General features: G+C 47.9%; 1 protein-coding gene across 10 annotated transcripts in view; it reads right to left on the reverse strand.

The window, feature by feature from the left end:
• DNMT1 (DNA methyltransferase 1) overlaps nt 1-24,909 on the reverse strand; it is a 64,450-nt gene extending 39,541 nt beyond the window's left edge. For 6 of the 10 annotated variants that reach the window (XM_034944113.3, XM_055103440.2, XM_063599861.1 and 3 more), the window contains exons 1-9: nt 23,680-23,966; nt 10,998-11,034; nt 9,737-9,844; nt 9,306-9,525; nt 9,143-9,190; nt 6,254-6,329; nt 4,503-4,581; nt 2,854-2,888; nt 2,074-2,158 (exon numbers count right to left, since the gene is read on the reverse strand). In XM_034944113.3, coding sequence (XP_034800004.3) covers nt 2,074-2,158; nt 2,854-2,888; nt 4,503-4,581; nt 6,254-6,329; nt 9,143-9,190; nt 9,306-9,525; nt 9,737-9,844; nt 10,998-11,034; nt 23,680-23,945 — 954 coding nt within the window. In that variant the 5' untranslated portion in view covers nt 23,946-23,966. Of the gene's footprint in view, nt 1-2,073; nt 2,159-2,853; nt 2,889-4,502; nt 4,582-6,253; nt 6,330-9,142; nt 9,191-9,305; nt 9,526-9,736; nt 9,845-10,997; nt 11,035-23,679 lie in introns of all 10 variants that reach the window. The other 4 variants (XM_034944115.3, XM_063599863.1, XM_063599862.1 and 1 more) reach the window with 2 other exon arrangements.
• Between the last annotated feature and the right edge of the window lie 2,243 nt (nt 24,910-27,152).

Raw genomic sequence — 27,152 nt, forward strand, 5'->3', positions numbered from 1 at the left:
TGCCCAGGCTGGCCCCGAACTCCTGAGCTCAAGCGATCCACCCACCTCGGCCTCCCAAAATGCTAGAATTACAGGCATGAGCCACCACGCCCGGCCCTCAGTCATCTTATTAAAAAACAAAACAAACAGAAAGAAAACAGGACCCAACATCTGTATTGCATAGAACCTTAGACTCAGATTTTACAAAGAAGATGAGGGACTGGGGAAAGAGCTGGTCTGACTTCAGAGAGGAGAATACAACTTTATGTCTGGATGATGCTAAAGAATTTTAGCACCTCCTACATCTGAAAATTAGATCTTCACCAAGATCTCGTCAGCCAGAGAAGGTGGTTGAGGTGACAGACTGAAACTGACTAGTTGATTTAAGTAGCATAGGTTGGCCAGTGTGTTGGCTCGTGCCTGTAATCCCAGCACTTTGATGGCTGAGGCAGGTGGACCGTTCGAGGTCAGGAGTTTGAGACCAGCCTGGCCAACATGGTGAAACCCCGTCTCTACTAAAAACACAAAAATTGGCTAGGCGCGGTGGTTCACGCCTGTAATCCCAGCACTTTGGGAGGCCGAGATGGGAGGATCATGAGGTCAGGAGATCAAGACCATCCTGGCTAACGTGGTGAAACCCCGTCTCTACTAAAAATACAAAAAATTAGCCGGGCATGGTGGCAGGCGCCTGTGGTCCCAGCTACTCGGGAGGCTGAGGCAGAAGAATGGTGCGAACCCAGGAGGTGGAGCTTGCAGTGAGCGGAGATCGAGCCACTGCACTTCAGCCTGGGCGACAGAGCGAGACTCCGTCTCAGATAAATAAATAAATAAATAAATAAATAAATAAATAAAAACACAAAAATTAGCCAGATGTGGTGGCAGGCGCCTGTAGCCCCAGCTACTTGGGAGGCTGGGACATGAGAATTACTTGAACCCGGGAGGCGGAGGTTGCAATGAGCCAAGATCGCACCTCTGCACTCCAGCCTGGGTGACAGAGCGGGAGACTGTCTCAAAAAAAAAAAAAATTAAATTAAATTAAATAAATACCACAAATAAGTAGCAAAGATCCTCGCTATGACAACCTCATAACCCACCTTCCATGTAGAGAACTACAAAAAAATAAGTTTGAAAAGTATTTTAGGCTGGGTGTGGTGGCTCACGCCTATAATCCCAGCACTTTGGGAGGCCAAGGCAGGTGGATCACCTGAGACTGGGAGTTCAAGACCAGCCTGATCAACATGGAGAAACCCCATCTTTACTAAAAATACAAAATTAGCTGGCTGTGGTGGCAGGCACCTGTAATCCCAGCTACTCAGGAGGCTGAGGCACAAGAACCCGGGAGGCAGAGGTTGCGGTGAGACAAGATCACACCACTGCATTCCAGCCTGGGCAACAGAGCAAGACTCCGTCTCAAAAAAAAAAAAAAAAAGTTTTAGCACCTCCTACGTCTGAAAATTAGATCTTCACAAAGATCTCATCAGCCAGAGAAGCAAGAAGGCGAGGTGACAAACTGAAGCTCTGTGACTAGTTGATTAAGTGGCATAGGTTGGCCGGTGTGGTGGCTCATGCCTGTAATCCTAGCATTTTGGTGGCTGAGGCAGGTGGATCATTCGAGGTCAGGAGTTCAAGATCAGCCTGGCCAACACAGTGAAACCCCATCTCCACTAAAATTAGCCGAGTATGGTGGCGGGCGCCAGTAGTCCCAGTGACTCAGGAGGCTGGGACACGAGAATCACTTGAACCTGGGAGGCAGAGGTTGCAACGAGCCGAGATCGCACCTCTGTATTCATTCCAGCCTGGGTGACAGAGTGGGAGACTGTCTCAAAAATAAATAAATAAATAAAATAAAATAAAATATCACAAATAAGTAGCAAGGGTCCTCACAATCACAACCTCATAACCCACCTTTCATGTAGAGACCACGAGAAAACAAGTTTGAAAGGTGTTCAGCCAAAGTCAAAGGCATTTCGATCACTGGCAAAACCCATCTTGTTCTTCCACGTTCCCCACCCCCTGTCCCCACGTCCTGGAAGGAAATTGGGACCATATAGGATTAAGGGAGAATTAACAAACTTAGAGGTGATAGAGCTTTACTTTTTCATCTCTTTCTTCTTCCTTTTCAGTGCGCGTTCCTGATTTTGCTCTTTCAGGTTCTTCTGCAGGAAGCGGTCTAGCAACTCTGTCAAGCAAAATAACACAGACCCCAAGTATGAGTGCCAGGAGCTTCCCCAAAGAAGCAGTTTTCATAAAGCTCCTCCTTCCCCCAAAAGCAATCTTCATTATCTCAGGAGCCCTGACAGACACATACTCATTTAACATTTAGTATTTGATATGACTTTTACACCTGGTTCGAATGCCAGCTGCCCTCGATTCATTCCTTCCAAGAAAACAGGAGAATTCTACTTGAATCTAAACGCTAATGATCTGACCCCAAATTCAGATCCTTCATAACGATATGGTTGCCATGGAAACTCACGATAAAGTTGTTCTTTTTAAACATTTTTTTTTTTTTTGAGACGGAGTCTTGCTCTGTCACTCAGGCTGGAGTGCAGTGGAATGATCTCAGATCACTGCAGCCTCTACCTCCTGGGTTCAAGCAATCCTTCTGACTCAGCCTCCTGAGTAGCTGGGATTAAAGGCACGTTCCACCACGCCCAGCTAAGTTTTAAATTTTTAGTAGAGACGGGGTTTCGCCATGTTGGTCAGGCTGGTCTTGAACTCCTGACCTCAAGTGATTCGCCCGTCTTGGCCTCCCAAAGTGCTGAGATTACAGGCATGAGTCACCGTGCCCGGCCTTAAACTTTCTGAAAAAGTTTTGTGATCAAGATTACACAACTCGTAGAACAAAAAGAAAGGTATAGTAACTATTCTTACCGTTCTCTGGATGTAACTCTACGTCTCTTCTCATCCTGTGTGGAGGGAAGGAAGAACAAAAAAGATTAGAATACTGGTTTCAAGGGAAGATCAACACCAAAAGTGTGAGTTGAAATATTAACACATTTGACATGGTTAGAGCAAGAGTGGGAAAAGAAGGGGCCTGGGTTTTGGGGAGAAGATCTGAGAAACTCTTACTCTGGTATTAATCCCCACCAACCCCAAAACAAAGGCAGGTCCAAGAAGTAGGCAGGCACACTGCCCATCACTAGAGATCGCCTGGTGATACTATGTAAGAGAATCAAAGATTCTCCATCTTGTGTCAGGAATTTGTTTAATTTATTTGTTAGAGACCAGTCTGGGCAACATGGGAAACCTCATCTCTACAAAAAATACAAAAATTAGCTCATTGGCATGCGCCTGTAGTCCCAGCTGCTTGGGAGGGTGAGGTGGGAGGATTGCTTAAGCCCAGGAGGTTGAGGCTGCAGTGAGCCATGACTGCGCCACTGCACCCCAGCCTGGTGACAGAATGAGACCTGTCTCAAAAAAAAGAAAAGAAAAGAAAAGAAAAAAGACAGAACTGTAATCCCAACACTTTGGGAGGCTGAGGCGGGTGGATCACTTGAGGTCAGGAGTTCAAGACCAGCCTGGCCAACACAGTGAAATCCCATCTCTACTAAAAATATAAAAATTAGCTGGGTATGATGGCACATGCCTTGTAGTCTCAGCTACTCAGGAAGCTGAGGATGGAGAGTCACTTGAACCCAGGAGGCGGAGGTTGCAGTGAGCTGAGATCGTGCCACTGCACTCCATCCTGAGCGTCCATCCTGAGCGAAAGAGTGAGACTCCATCTAAAAAAAATTAAAAACAACAACAACAACAAAAAAAAAAAAACAAATTGGCTGGGCACGGTGGCTCACACCTATAATCCTGGCACTTTGGGAGGCCGAGGCGGGCGGATCGCCTAAGCTCAAGGAGTTCGAGACCAGCCTGGGCAACATGGTGAAACCCCATCCCTACTAAAATACAAAAATTAGCCGGGCGTGGTGGCACGCGCCTGTAGTCCCAGCTACTCGGGAGGCTGAGGCAGGAGAATCACTTGAACCCAGGAGGCTGAGGTTGCAATGAACCAAGATTGTGCCACAAGAGCAAAACCCTGTCTCAAAAAAAAAAAAGTCTCAAAAAAAAAAGTCTAAATACATACATACATACATATATATACATACACACACACACACACATATATAACATGTATGTATGTAAGACTGCCTTGCCACTTGAGCTATGACATCATTTCTCCCCTGGACCTCCAGCCTGCCCTGCAGATTTCAAATTTGCTGGCTTTCACAATCTTGTGAGCCAATTTCTCAAAATAAAGTCTCTCCCCATAAATATATATTCCAACTATGTACCCATAAAAATAAGAAAAAAATCAAATGAATTATATATATATACATACACATGCATATGTATATATGTACCTATAGCTGTATACACACATATACATTCTATTGGTCCTGTCTCTCTGGAGAGCCCTAAATAGAGCCCTAGACAGGGTTTTTATTTACTTGGACAGAACACATATGAAGTCACAATCATCAAATACACCAAGTTAAGGTAGAGTCAGGAAATGAAAGCACTGGCCCTACCTGGTCTTTGTCTTCTTCCTTGATGGACTCATCCGATTTGGCTCTTTCAGACTCTTCCTGAGGTTTCCGTTTGGCAGGGCTGTCACACACAGTGAGGCCAACCATTAGTGGAACAAGACCCTAGGCCTCCAGCTGGCCTGAAGTGGACCCTCATTCACCAGGATGTTGAAAGAGGCTTCAAGTTTAATGTTTCTCTGAATGACGGGTTTAGAATGTTGTCTTGCCATCTTGTAAGTCCTAAGAAATCACGGGTCTAAACACCGATCAACAGCTGCTAGTGTCAGAGAAGAGACCTCACACACCTTTCTGATGGAGGGACACAGCACCATCCATAAAGTCAGCCTCAGACCAGGTGCAGTGGCTCATGCCTATAATCCCAGCACTTTGGGAGTCCAAGGCATGAGGATCACCTGAGTTCAGGAGTTTCAGACCAGCCTGGCCAACGTGGTAAAACCCTGTCTCTACCAAAAATACAAACATTAGCCAGGGGTTGTGGCGGGCACTTGTAATCCCAGCTACTCAGGAGGCTGAGGCAGGAGAATCGCTTGAACCTGGGAGGTGGAGGTTGCAGTGAGCCGAAATCGCGCCACTGCACTCCAGCCTGGGCTACAGAGCAAGACTCCGTATCAAAAAAAAAAAAAGTCAGTCTCAAAAAATAAAAAGCTGGAATCTGATCAGTCCTGTAATCCTATCAGTTTATAGGGAACAGAAGGCAAGGGGACCTGTGGAACACCACAAGGATGCAATCGGCCCAATCTAGGAACTGTTGGACAAATGAATTTCTTCAAGTAAATGGCAAGAAGATAAGAGATGAAAGAATTTAAAATCTGTGAGGAATTTTAAGTAAAATAGGAGGGAAGGAATCTATAACTTTAAGGAACAAGTCAACCAAACGCTGTCTGTTTGCCACACGGCTTGTTCACCACAAAGGGAAAAATGTAAATACCAACTATATATCTGATAGCAGGGAATTCTTACATTTTTATAAAGACATCAAAACAGTATTATACTTTGGTTTGTTAAAAAGACTGTTTTGGCTGGGCACGGTGGCTCACGCCTGTAACCCCAGCAGTTTGGGAGTTTGAAGTGGGCAGATCACCTGAGGTCAGGAGTTTGAGACCAGTCTGGCCAACATAGTGAAACCCCACCTCTACTAAAAATACAAAAATTAGCCAGGTGTGGTGGCGCGCGCCTGTAATCCCAGCTACTCAGGAGGCTGAGGCAGGAGAATCACTTGAACCCGGGAGGCGGAGGTTGCAGTGAGCCGAGATCGTGCCACTGCACTCCAGCCTGGGTGACAGCCAGATGCTGTCTCAAAAAAAAAAGACTGCTAAATGTTAGCAATTATTGTAAAATATGAGTAATTTTTTAAAAAGTTGTCAAAAGAGATCTCATTGTCTAGAAATATACTAAACTATTTATGGACAAAGTAATCCAGGTGGGGCAGGGACACACAATATGGGGGTATAGATGAAACAACGGCTGTAACTTGATAACCGTTGGCACTAGATGATGGGTATTTCAGGGTTCATTATACAAAACTCATGATTTTGTGTACATTTGAACTTTCCTATATGAGTAAAAACAGGTAACATTTTCAGAAATGCTACTCATAAATGTCTAGAGAACAGAACCGCAAGATGAAAACCTACACAACACGGAAGACAGAATTGCCACGTGACGCCCTACCAATTCCATCCCAAAACAGCCAACCCCTAAAAAAGGCAGCCGCCAATTTATCGTATACTGACCCCTTTGCAAAATGAGATGTGATGGTGGTTTGCCTGGTGCTTTTCCTTGTAATCCTGGGGCTAGGTGAAGGTTCAGCTGTTTAAAGAAGAAAAAGCATTAAAAAGAAAAAAAAAAAAGCCACTATGAATAGAAAGCCCACAGCAATAATGCAGTTCAACATTACTAAGCTATTGCAGGAAGCCAGGTTCTAAGGACTAAGCATCTTTGCATTTTTATTCTAGTCAATAACCAGCTTGCTAATGTTGGCAGTTAGCACCTGCCAGTTTGTTGAGCCATATCATGTCAGTTATTTGAGGGGCCAAATGCTAAAGAAGGCCAGGAAACAGAGCCTCTTGTTAAAATATCAAAAGATGAAGTGGGCCAGGCACAGTGGCTCACGTCTATAATCCCAAAACTTTGAGAGGCTGAGGTGGGAAAATAATCCAAGCTCAGGTATTCGAGAACAGCCTGGACAACATGGCAAAACCCCATCTCTACTAAAAATACAAAAAAATTAGCTGGGCGTGGTGGGACACACCTATAATCCCAGCTATTCAAGAGGCTGAGGCACAAGAATCACTTGAACCCGGGAGATGGGGGTTGCCGTGAGCCAAGATCACGCCACTGTACACAGCCTTGGCGACAGAGCAAGACCCTGTCTCTTAAAAAAAAAAAGAAAGAAAGAAAAAAAAAAGAAATAGGCCAGGTGCAGTGGCTCATGCCTGTAATCCCAGCACTTTGGGAGGCAAGACGGGCAGATCACAAGGTCAAGAGATCAAGACCATCCTGGCCAACATGGTGAAACCCCGTCTCTATTAAAAATACAAAAATTAGCTGGGCGTGGTGGCACGTGCCTGTAGTCCCAGCTCCTCAGGAGGCTGAGGCAAAAGAATCACTTGAACCCAGGAGGTGGAGGTTGTGGTGAGCCGAGATTGTGCCACTGCACTCCAGCCTGGCAACAGAGTGAGACTCCATCTCAAAAAAAAATAAAGGGCCGGGTGAGGTGGCTTACACCTGTAATCTCAGCACTTTGGGAGGCCAAGGCAGGTGGATCACCTGAGGTCAGGAGTTCGAGACCACCTTGGACAACATGGTGAAACCCTGTCTCTACTAAAAATACAAAAATTAACTGGGCGTGGTGGCGCATGCCTCCATCTCAAAAAATAAAATAAAAATTAAAAGAAAATAAAATAAGGCTGGGCATGGTGGCTCACGCCTGTAATCCCAACACTTTGGGAGGCCGAGGCAGGCGGATCACGAGGTCGGGATATTGAGACCATCCTGGCTAACACAGTGAAACCCCATCCTACTAAAAATACAAAAAATTATCCAGGCGTGGTGGTGTGCGCCTGTAGTCCCAGCTACTTGGGAGGCTGAGGCAGGAGAATGGCATGAACCTGGGAGGTGGAGCTTGCAGTGAGCCGAGATCATGCCACTGGGCAACAGAGCAAGATTCTCTCTCAAAAATAATAATAAAATAAAATAAAATAAAAATGAAGTAGCTGAGAACCAGACCTGAGCTCAAGTACTATCCTATTGTTTGTTTTTTAAAAAATTCCAGAAGAGGCTGGGCGCGGTGGCTCACGCCTGTAATCCCAGCACTTTGGGAGGCCGAGGCGGGCGGATCATGAGGTCAGGAGATCGAAACCATCCTGGCTAACATGGTGAAATCCCGTCTCTACTAAAAAATACAAAAAAAATTAGCCGGGCGTGGTGGCGGGCACCTGTAGTCCCAGCTACTCGGGAGGCTGAGGCAAAAGAATGGCGTGAACCTGGGAGGCAGAGCTTGCAGTGAGCCGAGATTGTGCCACTGCACTTCAGCCTGGGAGACAACGAGACTCCATCTCAAAAAAAAAAAAAAAAAAAAAAAATTCCAGAAGAGTTCCTTTGCCTAAAACTGGGCAAGAGTCTGAGAATAAATGTTTAACCAGGCATATAAGGTCTTAGAAGGAGTAAGTATTTGTAGCACTTGTCATCTGCAACCTGTCACACATGTAGCCATGTTTTGGGATGTAATGCTGCAACTTGGTCGAAAACAAGAAAAATTTTTTTTTTTTTTTTTGAGACAGTGTCTTACTCTTGTTGCCCAGGCTGGAATTACAGACACCCGCCACCACGTCTGGCAAATTTTTTGTATTTTCAGTAGAGACAGGGTTTTGCCATGTTGGGCAGGGTGGTCTCGGACTCCTGACCTCAGGTGATCCAGCCACCTTGGCCACCCAAAGTGCAGGAATTACAGGCATGAGCCACCACACCCCCAGCTAAGACAAAATTTAAAGACGTACACATCTAAGCTAGTTAGGAAGCGTCCAGTAATTACTAGTGAGGATGCGTACAAAAGAAAGGAACCTGGACACACTGACCTGGGGTCCAAGTTTAACTGCCCCCTTATATGCTACCAAAGCCTGCTTCTAGGTTGAAAATGAGCCAAGTGGGGCCGGGCACGGTGGCTCACACCTGTAATCCCAGCACTTTGGGAAGCTAAGGCGGGAGGACCTCTCGAGGTCAGGAGTTCCAGACCAGTCTGGCCAACATGGTGAAACCCCATCTCTACTAAAAATACAAAGATTAGCTGGGCATGGTGGTGCCCGCCTGTAATACTAGCTACTTGGGAGGCTGAGGCAGGAGAATCGCTTGAAACTGGGAGGCGGAGGTTGCAGTGAGCCGAGATCGCGCCATTGCACTCTATCCTGGGCGATAGAGCAAGACTCTGTCATTAAAAAAAAAAAAAAAGAAAGAAAGAGAGTTAAGCAGGGCCAGGCGTGGTGGCTTATGCCTGTAATCCCAGCACTTTGGGAGGCCAAGGCAGGCAGATTACTTGAGGTCAGGAGTTCCGGACCAGCCTGGCCAACATGGTAAGACCCCATCTCTACTAAATACAAAAATTAGCTGGGTGTGGTGGCACATACCTCTAATCCCAGTTACTTGGGAGGCTGAGGCAGGAGGATCTCTTGAACCTGGGAGGCAGAGGTTACAGTAAGCCGAGGTTACACCACTGTGCTCCAGCCTGGGCAACACAGTGAGACTCCATCTCAAAAACAATTAAAAATAAAAGGAATCATCTGCTCTTACGCTTAGCCTCTCCATCGGACTTGCTCCTCCTGGGCGTGCGAGGTTTGGAAAGGGGTTTGGGGGGGCTGTTGGCATCTGCCATTCCCACTCTACGGGCTTCACTTCTTGCTTGGTTCCCGTTTTCTAGACGTCCATTCACTTCCCGGTTGTAAGCATGAGCACCGTTCTCCAAGGACAAATCTTTATTTAAAAGGGATTTGACTTTAGCCAGGTAGCCCTCCTACAGCAGGAAAGGATAATTTAAGTAGCAGTGAATGTAAACAAGTGTCAGAGAACAAGGAAACACATGTGTTTCCTTCATCATCATCATCATCATCATCATCATCATCAGGCAATGAGGACAGCTGGGGATCTTGCTGCCTCCCTGGTCACAGACAAGTTACTAGGAGGAGACATTTTTCTAGAGGCTAGGATGCTGAGAACTGACTTACCTCGGATAATTCTTCTTTACGTAATTTGGTTTCCAAGTCACATAACTGATTCTTTATTTCTGTTTGCAGAAATTCGTGCAAGAGATTCAATTTCTCCTTCACACATTCCTAAGGGAAGGATATAGGTTTAGCAGAACCCACATTCCCAAGCTATTCACTAGTGGACTAATACACAAATTATTGAGCTGCCTGATCACATCACAATGAGTGAATGGCAGGCAATGCTGTCTCGGTCAAAACACTAAACAGTCACGAAATGTGTTCAGGGAATTTCCATTAGGATCACTTCACTCCTGTCTCCAAAGTGGTGAAAAATGGGAAAGTTGGAGGTGAGATGGAGACATATCATGGTTTATAAGAATAATACTGTGCTTCTGTAAAGTGTCGGCCAGGCACAGTGGCTCACACCTGTAATCCCAGCACTTTGGGAGGCCGAGGCAAGTGGATTGCTTTGAGCCCCAGAGTTCAAGACCAGCCTGGGGCGACGTGACAAAATCCCATCTTTACAAAAAATATTTAAAAATTAGCTGGGCATGGTGGCTTGAGCCTGTAGTTAGAGCTACTCGGGAGGCTGAGTGGGAAAATCACTTGAGCCTGGGAGGCGAAGGTTGCAGTGAGCCAAAATTGTGCCATTGCACTCCAGCCTGGGCTACAGAATGAGACCCTATCTCAAAACAATAACAAAAACACAATAAAACAGTGTTACCAGGACAAGTTACAATCCAGAGTAGATTGTTTAGGAACTGAGATTGGTTAAAAAAAAAAAAACCTGGGCCAGGCATGGTGGCTCACGCCTGTAATTCCAGCACTTTGGGAGGCCAAGGTGGGCAGATCACGAGCAGGCGTTAAAGACCAGTCTGGCCAACATGGTGAAACCCCATCTCTACTAATAATATAAAAATTAGCTGGGCATGGTGGTGCGTGCCTGTAGTTCCAGCTACTTGGGAGGCTGAGGCAGGAGAACAGCTTGAATCCAGAAGGCAGAGGTCACAGTGAGCCGAGATCGTGCCATTGCACTCTAGCCTGGGCGACAGAGTGAGACTCTGTCTCAAAAAACAAAAACAACAACAAAAAAAACACCACCACCACCCAACTATTAGCAGCAAATTAGTGCTGACATTTAACAAGAATATCCAAATTATCTTTGAAACTTCATGGGAAAAAATGCAAAATCCATTTAAAGAAAACAAATTTCTTTTTATGAGCCACAAAGTGTGTCAGTCAGACTTGGTAATAAGAAAAATTTTAAGGTGGAGATTACCTTTTCTGTTAAGCTGTCTCTTTCCAAATCTTTGAGCCTGGGAGGAAGAAATAGGGGAGAAAATACAAACACTTGTTAAGCAACTTCATTTGCCTGTAAGAATATCACAGTTCTAAAGAAGTTTTGGACACAAACAAGTGTAACATATGAGTGTTAGAGAAAACTAAGCTGGCTTTTGTCTCCCCGCAGGAGTCTAGAGTGTCCTACTGGAATGCCTAATGCTAAGAAGTCATCTGATCTGAACAAGGTTCCCCTTTTGGGGGTCATTTTTCTGATGATTGTGAGATTACATAGCAGCTCTGTAACAGAATTATGTGTGTGTGTGTGTGTATATATACACACATATATGTGTATATATACACACATATGTGTATATATATGTGTATATATACACACACACACACACAGCAGCTCTGTAACAGAATATGTGTATGTATATATATGTATGTATATATGTGTATATATATACACACACATATATACATACATACATATACATTATACAGATAGATAGACAGACAGACAGACAGACATGGAGTCTCGCTCTGTTGCCCAGGCTGGAGTGCAGTGGTGCGATCTCAGCTCACTGCAACCCTCACCTTCTGGGTTCAAGTGATTCTCTCACCTCAGCCTCCCAAGTAGCTGGGATTATAGGCGCCACCAGCCTCGTTAATTTTTTGTATTTTGAGTAGAGACAGGGTTTCACCATGTTGGTCGAGCTGGTCTTAGATTCCTGACCCCAAGTGATCCGCCTGCCTCAGTCTCCTGAAGTGCTAGGATTACAGGCATGAGCCACCATGTCTGGCATGCATATATATATATACACGTGTATATGTGTGTATATATACGTATATGTGTGTATATATACGTATATATGTGTACATATACGTATATGTGTACATATACGTATATATGTGTACATATGTGTGTGTGTATATATATACCCGCATATATATGTGTGTATATATATATATATATATATTTTTTTTTTTTTTTTTTTTTTTGAGATAGGGTTTTGCTCTTGTTGCCCAGGCTGGAGTGCAATGGTGTGATCTCAGCTCAACCTCCGACTCCCAGGTTCAAGCAATTCTCCTGGCTCAGCCTCCCGAGTAGCTGGGATTACAGGCATGCACCACCACACCCAGCTAATTTTATATTTTTAGCAGAGACAGGGTTTCTCCGTGTTGGTCAGGCTGGTTTCGAACTCCCGACCTCAGGCGATCCACCTGCCTCAGCCTCCCAAAGTGCTGGGATTACAGGCATGAGCCATCATGCCCAGCCTGTATATTTTAAAAGGTACCAGGGACCAGGCATGGTGGCTCACGCTTATAATCCCAGCACTTTGGGAGGCCAAGGCGAGCGGATCACTTGAGCCCAGGCGTTCAGACCAGCCTGGGCAACATGGCGAAACTCCGTCTCTACAAAAATACAAAAATTAGTGGCTGGGCGTGGTGGCTGATGCCTGTAATCCCAACATACAGCAGCAGTTGGGTGGATTACCTGAGGGCCGAGGTGGGTGGATTACCTGAGGTCAAGGGTTTGAAACCAGCCTGGCCAACATGGCGAAACCCCATCTCTACTAAAAATACAAAAATTAGCCAGGCGTGGTGGTGGGTGGCTGTAATCCCAGCAACTTGGGAGGCTGAGGCAGGAGAATCACTTGAACCCGGGAGGCAGAGGTTGCAGTGAGCTGGTCACACCATTGCACTCTAGCCTGGGCAACACGAGTGAAACTCTGTCTCAAAATAAAATAAAATAAAAATAACTGGGTTTGGTGGCATATGCTTGTGGTCCCAGTTACTTGGGAGGCTGAGGAAGGAAGATCACCTGAGCCCGGGAGGTCGAGGCCACAGTGAGCCGTGATTGCATCACTGCACTCCAATCTAGGAGACAGAGTGAGACCCTGACTCAAAAAGATACCAGGAAAGAGGGGGCAGGTCATATAGTTGGGGCCCTTCCGTAAGGGAAATGACCTACAGCTGGTCTTTCTCCAGTTGGGTCTCACAACAGCCCATAACAAAGTGTGCCACAGTATGGCCAGTGTCAGAATGAGTAGCCCAGGGCCACAGGACACTGTGGGGAACAGCCAGCTGATGTTCCTAAAGGCCTGGTGGGGGGTGGTGGCATTTTAATGAGGATGAAATGGGGGAGTCAAGCATCCAGGGAAGCAAGGGGTACCCACACAGAGGGCAGATAGAGGTGAAGTTAGAGGAGGTGGCTGGCGCCTCCCCGAATAACTCATTCTTCAGGATGTCTCTAGCTAGTCATTCCTAAATGTAGAACTGCCAGGAGTTTGCCTGGGAAATCGTGGTCTGATTTGATTACTGACAATTAGTGGCTTGACTCTTTCAGGGACAAAGAGGGAAAAAAATAAAAGAACAATAGCCGGTGCAGTGCTGCGGTGCTGCGTGCCTGTAACCCCAGCTACTCAGGAGGCTGTGGTGGGAGGATGGCTTGTGGGCAGGAGTTCGAGTCCAGCCTGGACAACATAGGGCAATCCTATCTCTTCAGAAAAAAATAAAGGAACAAGAAGAGAAGGTACCAAGGAAAGGGAGAGGAACACAGGCTGTTGTTCCCAGCCTGGGTGCTAACTACAGACTGCGGGGTGAGAACAGGTCTAACCAGCTGGGTAAGTGTCTGTTGGTGGAGAGAAGGTGCCCCAGGCAGGGACCAGGCCACTGCCATCTCTGGACCTTTCCACCTAGCACCCGCACAGACAGGTGCTCAGTTATCATTTGCCTGAAGGGCAGAAGTGGCTCCTCCAGGCTGGCCTTCCTAGAGGGTAAGTGCAGGCAGCAGCATGAGGAATGCTTTGCTGGACCCATGTCTTACAACAGCTGCTCTGGGTCATGCGGGCCCTGATTCCCCACCAGCGCCGCTCACATATGAGCACCTGCTGAATGCCAGGCCCTGCTCCAGGCAATGAGCTAAGTGATTAGATGTAGGTGTCACTAGGCAGGGACTTCCTGACTTGCTGTGTGGTTAGGAAAGACCATTCTGTAGGGCCGGGCACGGTGGCTCACGCCTGTAATCCCAGCACTTTGGAAGGCTGAGGTGGGCGGATCATGAGGTCAGGAGATGGAGACCATCCTGGCTAACACGGTGAAACCCCGCCTCTACTAAAAATACAAAAAATTAGCCAGGCGTGGTGGTGGGCGCCCGTAGTCCCAGCTATTCAGGAGGCTGAGGCAGAAGAATGGCGTGAACCCGGGAGGTGAAGCTTGCAGTGAGCCAAGATCATGCCACTGCACTCCAGCCTGGGCAACAGAGCAAAACTCTGTCTCAAAAAAAAAAAAAAAAGACTGCTCTGTAGAAGAGACACTTAGCACCCTACAAACACAGTGGTAATATAGACTGTATATTATATATACTGTATCACTTGGACTCAAGGTGCTACAAGGCCAGGCAAGACGCAGTAGCTCATGCCTGTAATCCCAGCACTTTGGGAGGCCAAGGCAGGAGGATCACTTGAGGTCAGGAGTTTGAGACCAGCCTGGGCTACACTGAGAGATCCCGTCTCTACAAAAAAAATGTAAAAATTAGCTGGGTGTGGTTAGTGTGCACCTGTGGTACCAGCTACTTGGGAGGCTGAGATGGGAGGATCGCTTGAGCCTGGGAGGTTGAGGCTGCAGTGAGTTATGATGGTACCACTGCAATCCAGCCTGTTCAGCCTGGGCAACAGAACAAGACCCTGTCTCAAAAGAAAAAAAAAAAAGATGCTTTGACATCAGGATTTCCAGGAGCACAAGGAACCTCTTCCAGGCAAAAGTCATTCTACCCTTGTAGCACCTGGGGTCCAAGGAGAGCCTTAAGTCAGGAGGGCTACAGACACTGGTACTTCCAGCCAGAGGCACACACGCTGTGGTAATAGCGTTACACTTGACTTCTCAGTCACGCCGCTGAGAAAACTGGAAGGACATGGCTTCTACCTCGACCAAGCCAGCCAGTCTCCTGATCCTGAGGTTGCCTGGGGTGTGAAGGACAAGGTTCAACTGATTGAGGAGACCAAGGTGTCCTTGCAGAATGGGTCTGCTTTCTTTCAACCCCTCATATGAACTGGGATATTTAGCCTGGCAAAGAGAATAGAGAAACCTTCAAAACCCCTAGAATGTCTCATCCAGTAGAAACTGGATTTAACCTGCCTGGCCCCAGAGTGGCAGGTGGGATCCCAGGCAGGCAGTGAGGAGCTGGCGGGAGGGTCACTTTAGCGACATCCCTTCCCTGGTAAAACTGTGATGACACCGATCACACCTGCTGAAGCCAGGAGGGTCGCAGACAGCCGTGAAGGACGGAGCAGAGGACTCAGAATGCCGGCTTAGTGCCCAGCCTGAGACCCTATGATTCCTTCCTAGTGCTTCCCTCAGAGATGAACCCTCCGCAGAGGGGAGATAAGTTATATATAAACAGCTGGCCAGGCGCGGTGGCTCATGCCTGTAATCCCAGCACTTTGGGAGGCCGAGGCGGGCGGATCACCTGAGGTCAGGAGTTCGAGACCAGCCTGACCAACATGAAGAAACTTCGTCTCTACTAAAAATCCAGAATCAGCCAGGCATGGTGGCACATGCCTATAATCCCAGCTACTCAGGAGGCTGAGGCAGGAGAATCGCTTGAACCCGGGAGGTGGAGGCTGCGGTAAGCCAAGGTCACGTCATTGCACTCCAGCCTGGACAACAAGAGTGAAACTCCGTCTCAAAAAAAAAAAAAAAGATATATATAAACAACCACAGAGGAATAAGGCAAATACAGCTCACGCCTGCCTGCGGGATTCCCAAGAGAAAGGGTATAACAGCCTCAGGAAGAAGTTGACAGCTCTGTGTGAACCGGGCACAGGAAGCTGCTCAAACAGGGGCACCATTGAGAAGTGGCTGGTTCTGGAAACACACAAGAAACAAACACGAGACTGGCCACATACAGGGAGGGAAAGGCACTTCCAGAGAGGTGGCTGGGGACAGTCGGAGGGAGGGCAAAAGCATCACACTTATCAATCTTGTTCCATAGTTAACAAACCACCAAAGCAGTCAAGGGGAAGTAGAACCAATGACATCAGAGCCATGTTAAGAAAACTAACCCAGCAGAGGTATCTAGTATAGATTGGATAGGAAGAAATTATAAAATGTTAGATTACTCTAACACCTCTACGCCAGAAATGCTCGTCTGAAATACAGCAGACCATGGCTGGGCGCAGTGGCTCATGCCTGTAATCTCTACACTCGGGAAGCCAGGACAGGAAGATCACTTGAGCCCAGGAATTCGAGACTAGCCTGGGCAACAGAGCGAGACCCTGTCTCTACAAGAAAGAATAATTAGCTGGCTGTGGTAGCATGCACCTATAGTCTTAGCTACTCGGGAGGCAGAGGCGGGAGGATCACTAGAGCTCAGGAATTTGTGACCAGCCTGGGCAATACAGTGAGACCCTGTCTCTACAAGAAAACAGTAATTAGCTGGGTATGATAGCATGCACCTGTACTCCTAGCTGCTCAGGAGGCCGAGGCGGAAGGATCACTAGAGCCCAGGAATTTGAGACCAGCCTGGGCAACACAGCGAGACCCTGTCTCTACAAAAAATAGTAATTAGCTGGGTGTGGTGGCATGCACCTATAGTCTTAGCTACTCAGGAGGCTGAGGCGGGAGGATCACTAGAGCCCAGGAATTCAAGACCAGCCTGAGCAACACAGCGAGACCCTGTCTCTACAAAAAATAGTAATTAGTAATTAGCTGGGTGTGCTAGCATGTGCCTATAGGCCTAGCTACTCGGGAAGCCGAAGCGGGAGGATCAATAGAGCTCAGGAATTCGAGACCAGCCTGGGCAACACAGCAGAGACCCTGCCTAAACAAAAAATAGTAATTAGCTTGGTGTGGCAGCATGCACCTGTGGTCCTAGCTACTCAGGAGACTGAGGCAGGAGGTTCACTAGAGCCCAGTGAGCTATAATTGTGCCGCTGCATTCCAGCCTGGGTGACACAGCAAGACCTTGTCTCTAAAAATAAAATGTAGCGGACCATGCAAGACAAGTTACAAGTCTCTGTCAAACCAGCTTCTTCAGGCCGGCTGCATGGCAGCTGGAGCAGGGCTGCCCAAGAAGGCATCCGCAGTAGGCAAAAGAGTAGACCCACTGGGCACAGTGGCTCATGCCTGTAATCCCAGCACTTTGGGAGGCTGAAGCGGGTAGATCACCTGAGCTCAGGAGTTCAAGACCAGCCTGGGCAACATGGCAAAACCCCATCTCTACTAAAAATACAAAAATTAACCGGGCTTGGTGGCTCACGCCTGTAATCCCAGCTACTCAAGAGAATGAGGCACAAGAATCATTTGAACCCAGGAGGCAGAAGTTGCAGTGAGCCGAGATCATGCCACTGCACTCCAGCCTGGGCGACAGAGCGAGACTCCATCTCAAAAAGAGTGGACCCACCGAAAAATGTTCATGCCCTAATCCCTGGAACCTGTGAATATATTACTTTACGTGGCCAAAGCGATTTTGCAGATGTAACTAAGAATACAGACCTTGAGATGGGGAGATTATCCTGGATTATCTGGGGTGGGCCCAATCTAATCACTTCAGCCCTTAAGAGCACAGAACCTTTCTAGCTGCAGAGAGCGGGCAACGTTGGAGTACGAGTCAGAGAGAGATGCAACCCGCAAATGCTGACTTTAAAGGTAGAGGAAGGGGGCATGAGCCGAGGGATGAGACCGCCTCCAGAAGCGGGCAACGACCCTCAGTTTAGAACCAGTGAAGAAAACGGGACCTGAGTCTTACAACTACCACCTTCTCCCAACACCCCAAAATAGGAAACAGATTCTCCCCTGGAGCCCCCAGAAAGGAATGCAGCCTGCTTACACCTTGATTTTCATCCGGTGAGACCCACATCAGATTTCTGACCTGCATAAGGTAATAAATGTATGTCCTTTAAGCCGGCAAGTTTGAGGCAAGACCCTCCACCTGCAAAAAGATTATGAATCGCTGAAGACTCAGATGATTTTTTTTTTTTTTTGAGACGGAGTCTCGCTCTGTTGCCCAGGCTGGAGTTCAGTGGCATGATCTCGGCTCACTGCAACCTCCGCCTCCCAAGTTCAAGCAATTTTCCTGTCTCAGCCTCCCATGGAGCTGGGACTATAGGCGCGTGCCACCATGCCTGGCTAATTTTTTTTGTATTTTTAGTAGAGACGGGGTTTTACCGTGTTAGCCAGGATGGTCTCGATCTCCTGACCTCGTGATCTGCCCGCCTTGGCCTCCCAAAGTGCTGGGATTACAGGCGTGAGCCACCACGCCCAGCTGATTTTTTTTTTTTTTTTTTTTGAGACAGAGTCTCACTCCTTCACCCAGGCTGGAGTGCAGTGGCACAATCATGGCAAACTGCAGCCTCGACCTCATGGGTTCAAGTGTTCCTCCCACCTCTGCCTCCCGAGTAGCTGGGACCCCAGGTGCATGCCACCACTTTTGGCTTTATTTTTTTTTTGAGATGGGGGGGTCTTCCTATGTTGCCCAGACTAGTCTTGAACTCCTTGGCTCAAGTGATCCTCCTGCCTTGGCCTCCCAAACTGCTGGGATTACAGGCATGAGCCACTGCACACGGCCTAGTCTAATAACTTTTACACATACTAGGAAACCAAAATGTGTGTGTGACTCACTTTCTTGCTAGATTCACTTTACTGCAGTGGTCTGGAACCAAACCCACAGCATCCCCACTGTACACACAGTACCACGTAATAACCAGTGATGAAGGGCTTTGGACAGGTGCTGCTCTCAACATATCTGTACTGATAAGCTCAGTCTTCCTAACACCCCTGTCGAGCAGGCAGCCCCACCCCCTTTTTGTAGATGGAACACCAAGGCACCAAGAAGTTCAATAACTTAGCCATACGGCTGGCAAGTAGGGCGGCATTTGAAACCCAGCAGTCTGTACCCCTAGAATTCTACCACAGGGGAGCAAAACAAAAGAGGTAAGTCAATTTTGCCTTATTCAGTATGTACTCAGTAGTAGCCAAGGAACTGGAGTTAAGGAGTTCAAGACCTAGCTTAATCCCATCACAGAATGACTAGCAGTAAGAAAGCTGTGGTAGTTACGAAAGCTAATCAGTTGTGCAAAGGAGTCTGCTAGCATTAGTGTTAATCCAGGCTGTACAGGGGAAGAGCTGGCATGCAAGCATTTGAGTCTACTGTGCTCCAAGCTGCAGATACAGTGAATACGGCAGACACGCTCTGGTAACAGACCCTGAAATAATCACTAATTTCAGTGTTATAATGGCACCATGCGGGGTACACCGACAAAATTCAACACTCTTATTGTGGAGAAGCAAGCCTAGCTGTCTGAGAGCAGGCTTAAGAATGAATTAAAAGGCCAGGCACGGTGGCTCGTGCCTGTAATTCCAACACTTTGCGGGGCTGAGGCAGGCAAATCACTTGAGTCCAGGAGTTCAATACCAGCCTGGCCAACACGGTAAACCCCGGTTTCTACTAAAAATAAGAAAAAGTTAGCCGGGTGTGGTGGCACATGCCTGTAATCCCAGCTACTCAGGAGGCTAAGGCAGGAGAATCACTTGAACCCGGGAGGGGGAGGTTGCAGTGAGCCAAGTTCGCACCACTGCACTCCAGCCTGGGCGACAGCACAAGACTCTGTCTCAAAAATAAAATAAAATAAAATAAAATAAAATAAAATAAAATAAAATAAAATAAAATAAAATAAAATAAAAACAATGAACCGGCTGGACACCATCATACCTGTAATCCCAGCATTTTGGGAGGCTAAGACAAGTGGATCACTTGAGATCAAGAGTTTGAAACCAGCCTGGTCAACATGGCAAAACCCAGTCTCTAATAAAAATACAAAAATTACCTGGGCTTGGTGGCGGGCGCCTGTAATCCCAGCTACTTGGGACACTGAAGTAGGAGAATTGCTTGAACTCGGGAGGTGGAGGTTGCAGTGAGCCGAGATCATGGCCACTGCACTCCAGCCTGGGCGACGGAGCAAGACTCAGCCTCGAGGGGGAAAAAAAAAATTAGCTGGGCGTGGTGGTGCACACCTGTAATCCCAGCTACTTGGGAAGCTGAGACAGGAGAATTGCTTAAACCCGGGAAGCGGAGGCTGCAGTGAGCTGAGATCACACCATTGCACTCTAGCCTGGGCCACAGAGCAAGACCCTGCCTCAATTAAAAAAAAAAAAAAAAAATCTAAGTTTCAAGTACTGTTGGATACCATGTTTATTTTTCATTTAATGAAATATTTTCAAAATGTAAAAAAAAAAAAAAAATCTGTGGAGTGAGTCATATAAACTACAATTTCAATGTCTACCACATGGTCAAAAGCAGTCCTCCAAAACTCCAATGCCTACAGTGAAGCAATCTGAGTGTAAAGAAATGTGGAACCCAGGGTCAATGGTGGATTGTAAGGCTCACCTAATGGTATTCCAATTCAGCCAAACAAAATATTTGCACAGGGCCAACAGAGCCCCTGAGCCAGTGGCCTACTGGCAACCCCTGTTGAAGGGAAAGGCTTTGGCAAGCAGCAGACCTTAGCAGGAATTCCTGCTTCCTGGCAGTTAACTCCTGCAGCATCCACTTTTAAGAACTCTTGAGGAATAATGGCCGGGCCCAGTGGCTCACGCCTGTAATCTCAGCCCTTTGGGAGGCCAACGCAGAGGATTGCTTCAGTCCAGGAGTTCAAGACCAGCCTGAGCAACAAAGCAAGACCCTCATCTCTAAAAAAAAATTTTTTTTTTTTTTCTGAGACAGAGTTTCGCTCCTGTTGCCCAGGCTGGAGTGCAACGGTGCAATCTCGGCTCCTGGGTTCAAGCGATTATCCTGCCTCAGCCTCCCGAGTAGCTGCGATTACAGGCACCTGCCACCATACCTGGCTAATTTTTTTGTATTTTTAGTAGAGATGGGGTTTCGCCACGTTGGCCAGGCTGGTCTCAAACTCCTGACCTCAGGTGATCTGCCCATCTCGGCCTCCCAAAGTGCTGGGATTACAGACGTGAGCCACCGCGCCCAGCCTTCTAAAAAATTTTTTAAGGATTAGCTTGGGCATGGTGGCATGTGCCAGCCACTCAGGAGGCTAAGGCAGGAGGATTGCTTGAGCTCAGGGGTTCAAGGCTGCAATAAGCCATGACTGTGCCACTGCATTCCAGCCTGGGTGACACAGTGAGATCCTGTCTCTTAAAACAAAACTGAAAAAAACAAGCTAAGTTAGCCACTAGCATGTGAACCTTTATGTGCCATGCATATTCTCATTTAACCCAATACCAGCTGAAAACCCATGTCATTATTCCTAGACTATGGATATAGAGGTGGCATACGCTTGTTTAAGGTCATTGAGCCAGTGGAGGTCATGTTTTCAAGAAGGCTGGGCAGGCTGGGCATGGTGGCTCACACCCGTAATCCCAACACTTTGGGAAGCTGAGGCAGGAGGATCGCTTGAGGCCAGGAATCAAAGACCAGCCTGAGCAACATGGCAAGACCCCATCTCTACAAAATAAAAAAAAGGAATAAAAAAGGAAGGCCGGGCCCAAACTTCTCTGAATTGGGTGTAACATCATGAAGCCAGGCACTTTCATAATTTCACTTCCATTCCATTTTAAATCAAGTTTTATTTTGGGAGGATACTGGCACAGATGATTCAAGAAGATATATACCCACTAACTGGTTAAGAAGCGGTTTGACTATAATCCCAGCACTTTGGGAGGCTGAGGCAGGTGGATCACGAGGTCAGGAGTTCGAGACCAGCCTGACCAACATGGAGAAACCCCGACTCCACTGAAAACACAAAAATTAGCCAGGCGTGGTGGTGTGCACCTGTAATCCCAGCTACTTGGGAGGCTGAGGCAGGAGAATCACTTGAACCCTGGAAGTGGAGGTTGCAGTGAGCCGAGATCACGCCACTGCATTCCAGCCTGGGTGAAAGAATGAGACTCCATCTCAAACAAACAAAAAAAAGTAGTAGTTAAGGCATGATGGCTCATACTTGTAATCCTAACCTTTGGGACACAAAGGCAGGAGGACTGCTTGAGGGCAGGGGTTTAAGACCAGCCTGGGCAATATGGTGAAACCTCACGTATACAGAAACAAAAACTAAGAAAGTCACCTGGGCATGGTGGTGGGTGCCTGTGGTCCCAGCTACTCAGGAGGCTGAGGATCCCTTAAGCCCAGGAGTTCAAGGCTACAGTGAGTTATAATTATGCCAGGGCACTCCAGCCTGGACAACAGAGTGAGACCCATCTCTAAAAATAAAAAGTGTTTCTTTTTTTGAGACAGGGTCTCACTCTGTCACCCAGGCTGGAGTGCAATAGCGCGATCTCAGCTCGCTACACACAGCCTCAACCTCTGGGGCTCAAGTGATACTCCCACCTTAGTCTGTTGAGTAGTTGGGACCACAGGCGCACGGCACTACTCCTGGCTAATTTTTGTATTTTTAGTAGACATGGGGTTTTGCCTTGTTGCCCAGGCTGGTCTCAAACTCCTGGCTCAAGAGATTCGTCCGCCACTGCCTCCCAAATTGCTGGGATTACAGGCATAAGCCACAGCACCCAGCCTTCAGAAAAAAAAAAAAAAAAAGAAAAAAGAAAAAGCGGGGGTCGAACCAAATATCCATCCCTCCCCAAAGACCCAAATCAGAACCGGACTGGCCCAACCAGGTCAGTTAACAAGCCCAAGGAAATAGAAAAATGGCAAAGAGTGCTTTCACAAATCCAGCTGGAAGTGTCCACGCCTGGTGAGGGTTCCTATGACTCACGCACACCTCACTTGAACAAGTTTTCAGGAATGAACTGATGGCGTTCATGAACAAGGGGCTGGGACCAGTGCTCCCACTGATCCTTGTGCACGGAAGTTGGACAGAGGCATGAACTGCTAAAGCCAGGGCCTCCAACATTAGACACACACTAAAGAACACACCCATGAGCACACACAAACACACACGAAAGTGTAGCCAGTTCTCATTAGCAAGACTTCCCTGATGCCCACGGCTCACAGGCACAGATTTACAGGAAAAGACCAACCATGCAGCCTTCACGCTTCCCGGGCCCTGCGCTGCAATGCACGGTTAAAGTTCCTGCCAAAACATGGACTTTCCCAAGGAGCACGAACCACACAGTCCCAAGTGACAGAATGAGTACCCCCACGGAAGGCTGGGCTCTCGAACATGAGCCAGCCCAGCCCAGGCCCCGACGGGTGACATCCGTCTCTGGAGGCCGCCATCGAGATGCACAGCTTTGGGGGAAAGGCACTGAGGGACCCCCCACCACAGAAGCGCCCCCGGGGACCGGGCCGGACACCGGAAGTGGAGGCCGAAGTGCCGGTGCCCGAGGGGTGTCCGTTGGCCGCGGGCTGCCCACTTCCTGTGCGACCAAGCTGGAGGCAGGAGCCCGGCCCACCGCTGCTTGAAGAAGGGGACCCCGGAAACGAACCCAAAGCTTGCTGTATTTGGGGATCAAAAGAGAACCCCCACCCCGCCTAGTTTCTAGCCACCAGGGAGCTACGGGGGAATCCACGGCCCATTTTGGCGCCAAACAGCCCGGGCACGCGCGACCGGAAGTGCCACCCAGCCCGCGCCAACTGCCGCTGCGCGCCGCACCACCCCACGCATGCGCGCCCGTCTGTCAGCAGCGGCCACCGGCCACCCCGAGGGGAAGCGACCCCCCACCCAGCGCCCTGCCTGTCCCCCTGAGTCCGTGTTCCCCCCCATGGTACCTACCGCCTGCGGACATCGTCGGGCAGCGAGATGGCCGGGACGGCCAGTGTGGGCACCCGGGCTGGGGCGGTACGCGCCGGCATCTCGGAGGCTTCAGCAGACGCGGCGGTGGCAGCGCAGGCGCCCCGGCTTTTCGCGCGGAAACCGATGGGGAGGGGCGATGAGCGGAGGCGGCGTCTACCACCCCAGTCCGGGCGTGGGGGAGGAGGGGATGTACCAAACGGAGAGAGGCGATACCCTGTGCAGAAGGATGGAACGGAGCCGGCCATGCCCAGGGAACACGCATGCGCAAGGCGGGCACACACCCCCACGCGGAGCAGTGGGCTCGTCCAAGCTCCACGGTTTGCTGGGAGGTGGGCACGGTGCCCGAGGCATTCATTCATTCATTCTTTCAGGTGTGATGGGGATAAAGCAGCGAGAAGCCCCCAAGGGTTTGTGAGAGCCCTTGAGTAAAGTCCTCAGTTCCAATCCAACCTCCATCTATTTGCTGGCTATACGACCTTGGGTGGGTCACTACGGCTCAGCCTCTGTGTCCTCATCTGTAAAACAGGGTAATTGCACCTACTCTAGAAAATCTTGAGTATACACAGAATTTGTAGCTAGTACCAAGAATCTCACAGTGTATAGAGGCCCATGCCACTTCTATACCCAGTGTGTGTGGGGTTTTTTGTTGCCTTTTTTAAGCACCACGTGGCTCACGCCTGTCATCCCAGCACTTTGGGAGGCCAGGGTGGGAGGATCGCTTGAGCCCAGGAGTTTTAGACCAGCCTAGGTAACATAGAGAAACTGCATCTCAAAAAAAAAAAAAAAAAGAAAGAAAGAAAGAAAGAAAAAAAGAAAAACAAAAATTAGCTAGTCGTTGTGGCATATGCCCGTAGTCCAAACTACTCCAGGAAGATCACTTGAACCAGAGAGGCAGAGGTTGCAGTGAGCCATGATTGTACCACTACATTCCAGCCTGGGAGACAGAGCGAGACCTTGTCTCAAAAAAATAAAAATAAAAAGTAAGAATAAATTAAGAAGCACCATGTCAGGCGCAGCGGCTCACGCCTGTAATCCCAGTGCTTTGAGAGGCCCAGGTGGGAGGATCGCTTGAGGTTAGGAGTTCAAGACCAGCCTGAGCAACATAGGGATACCCCATCTCTACAAAAAATACAAAGATTTGCTGGGCATGGTGACACACACCTGTAATCCTAGCTACTTGGGAGGCTGAGGTGGGAGGATGGCTTGAACCCTGGCAGTGTAGGCTGCAATGAGCCATGATTGGGCCACCGGACTCCTGCCTGGGCGACAGGGTAAGACCCTGCCTCACTCTGTCACCCCGGCTGGTGTGCAGTGGTGAGATCTTGGCTCACTGCAACCTCTGCCTCCCAGGTTCAAGCGATTCTCATGCCTCAGCCTCCCTAGTAGGCTGGGATTACAGGCGTACTCCACCACGCCTGGCTAATTTTTGTATCTTCGGTGGTAGAGACAGGGTTTCACCATGTTGGCCAGGCTAGTCTTGGACTCCTAGCCTCAAGCAGTCCACTTGCCTCAGCCTCCCAAAGTGCTGGGATTATAGGCCTAAGCCACCGTAACCGGCCAGAATTTTTTTTTTTTTAAAGCACCAGAACATGGGGGAAAGATTGTGTCTTTAACAAATGGTGCTGAGAAAACTGTATAACCACATACAAAAGAATGAAGTTGGACCCTTACCTTACACCATATACAAAAACACAAAATTTATTAAAGACTTAAACATAAGACCTGAAACTATAGTGCTCCTAGAAGAAAACATGGGGAAAAGCTTCATGACATTGGATTTGGCAATGATTTCTTGGATATGACAGCAAAACACAGGCAACAAGACAAAAGATAGACAAATGGGTTTGCAACAAACTTAAGGATAGCTATACAGCAAAAGAAATGACCAACAGTGAAAAGACAACCTACAGAATGGGGAAAAAAAAAGTTTGCAAACTGTATTATCTGGTAAAGGGTTAATATCCGGAATATATGAAAAATTACAGCCAGGCATGGTGGTTCATGCTTGTGATCCCTGCACTTTGGGAGGCCCGGGCAGGCAGATCACTTGAGCCCGGTAGTTTTAGACCAGCCTGAGCAACATGGCAAAACCTCATCTCTACCAAAAAAAGAAGAAAAAAATTATATAAAAAATAAATTACTACCCGTCAGGCTTGGTGGCTCACGCCTGTAATCCCAGCACTTTGAGAGGCCAAGGCGGGTGGATCACCTGAGGTCAGGAGTTTGAGACCAGCCTGGCCAACATGGTGAAACCCTGTCGCTCCTCAAAATATAAAAATTTGCTGGGCACGGTGGTGTGCCTGTAATCCCAGCTACTCGGAAGGCTGAGGCAGGAGAATCACTTGAACCTGGGATGCGGAGGTTGCAGTGAGCCGAGATTGCACCATTGCGCTCCAGCCTGGGCAACAAGAGAGAAACTCTGTCTCAAATAAAAATTAAAAAAATAATAAATTTCTACAATGCAACAACAAAAACTCGACTTACAAATGAGCAAATGGGCTGGGTGCGGTGGCTCACACCTGTGATCCCAGCACTTTGGGAGGCCGAGGCGGCAGGCGGATCACGCGGTCAGGAGATCGAGACCATCCTGGCTAATGTGGTGAAACCCCATCTCTACTAAAAATACAAAAAATTAGCCAGGCGTGGTGGCAGTCGCCTGTAGTCTCAGCTACTTAGGAGGCTGAGGCAGGAGAATGGTGTGAACCCGGGAGGTGGAGCTTGCAGCAAGCCAAGATTGCACCACTGCACTCCATCCAGCCTGGGCAACAGAGCGAGACTCCGTCTCAAAAACAAACAAAAAGAGCAAATGATTTGAATACATACTTTCCCAAAGGAGATATGCAAATAGAAAACAAGCATATGAAAAGATGCTCAACATCACTGGTCATCAGGGAAATGCAAATCAAAACCACAATGAAATATCCCTAAGACCCCTTAGAATGGCCACTGTCAAATAATAAGTGTTGGTGAAGATGTGGAGAAACTGGAACCCTTGTGCACGGTTGAGAGTCGAATAAAATGGTGGAGCTGCTATGAGAAACAGCATGGAAGTTCCTCAAAAAAATTAAAAATAGAATTATCATATGATCCAGCAATCCCATTTCTGGATATAAATTGAAAAGAATTGAAAAGAGGATCTTAAAGAGATATTTGCATACCCGTCTTCATTGCAGCATTAGTCACAACAGCCAAGAGACAGAAAAAAAAAAAAAAGATCATATTGCTGCTAAGAGATGGGGTCTTGCTGTGTTGCCCAGGCAGGTCTCAAACTCCTGGGCTCAAGGCATACTCCCACCTCAGCTTCTTAAGTAGCTGGGACTACAGGTATGTGCCACCACAATGGGCTAATTTTTTATATTTTTAGTAGAGACAGGATTTCTCCATGTTGCCCAGGCTGGTCTCAAACTCCTGAGCTCAAGAGATCTGCCGGCCTTGGCCTCCCAAAGCGCTGG

Source organism: Pan paniscus, chromosome 20 (genome assembly GCF_029289425.2).
Source record: "Pan paniscus chromosome 20, NHGRI_mPanPan1-v2.0_pri, whole genome shotgun sequence".
NCBI classification, from domain to species: Eukaryota; Metazoa; Chordata; class Mammalia; order Primates; family Hominidae; genus Pan; species Pan paniscus.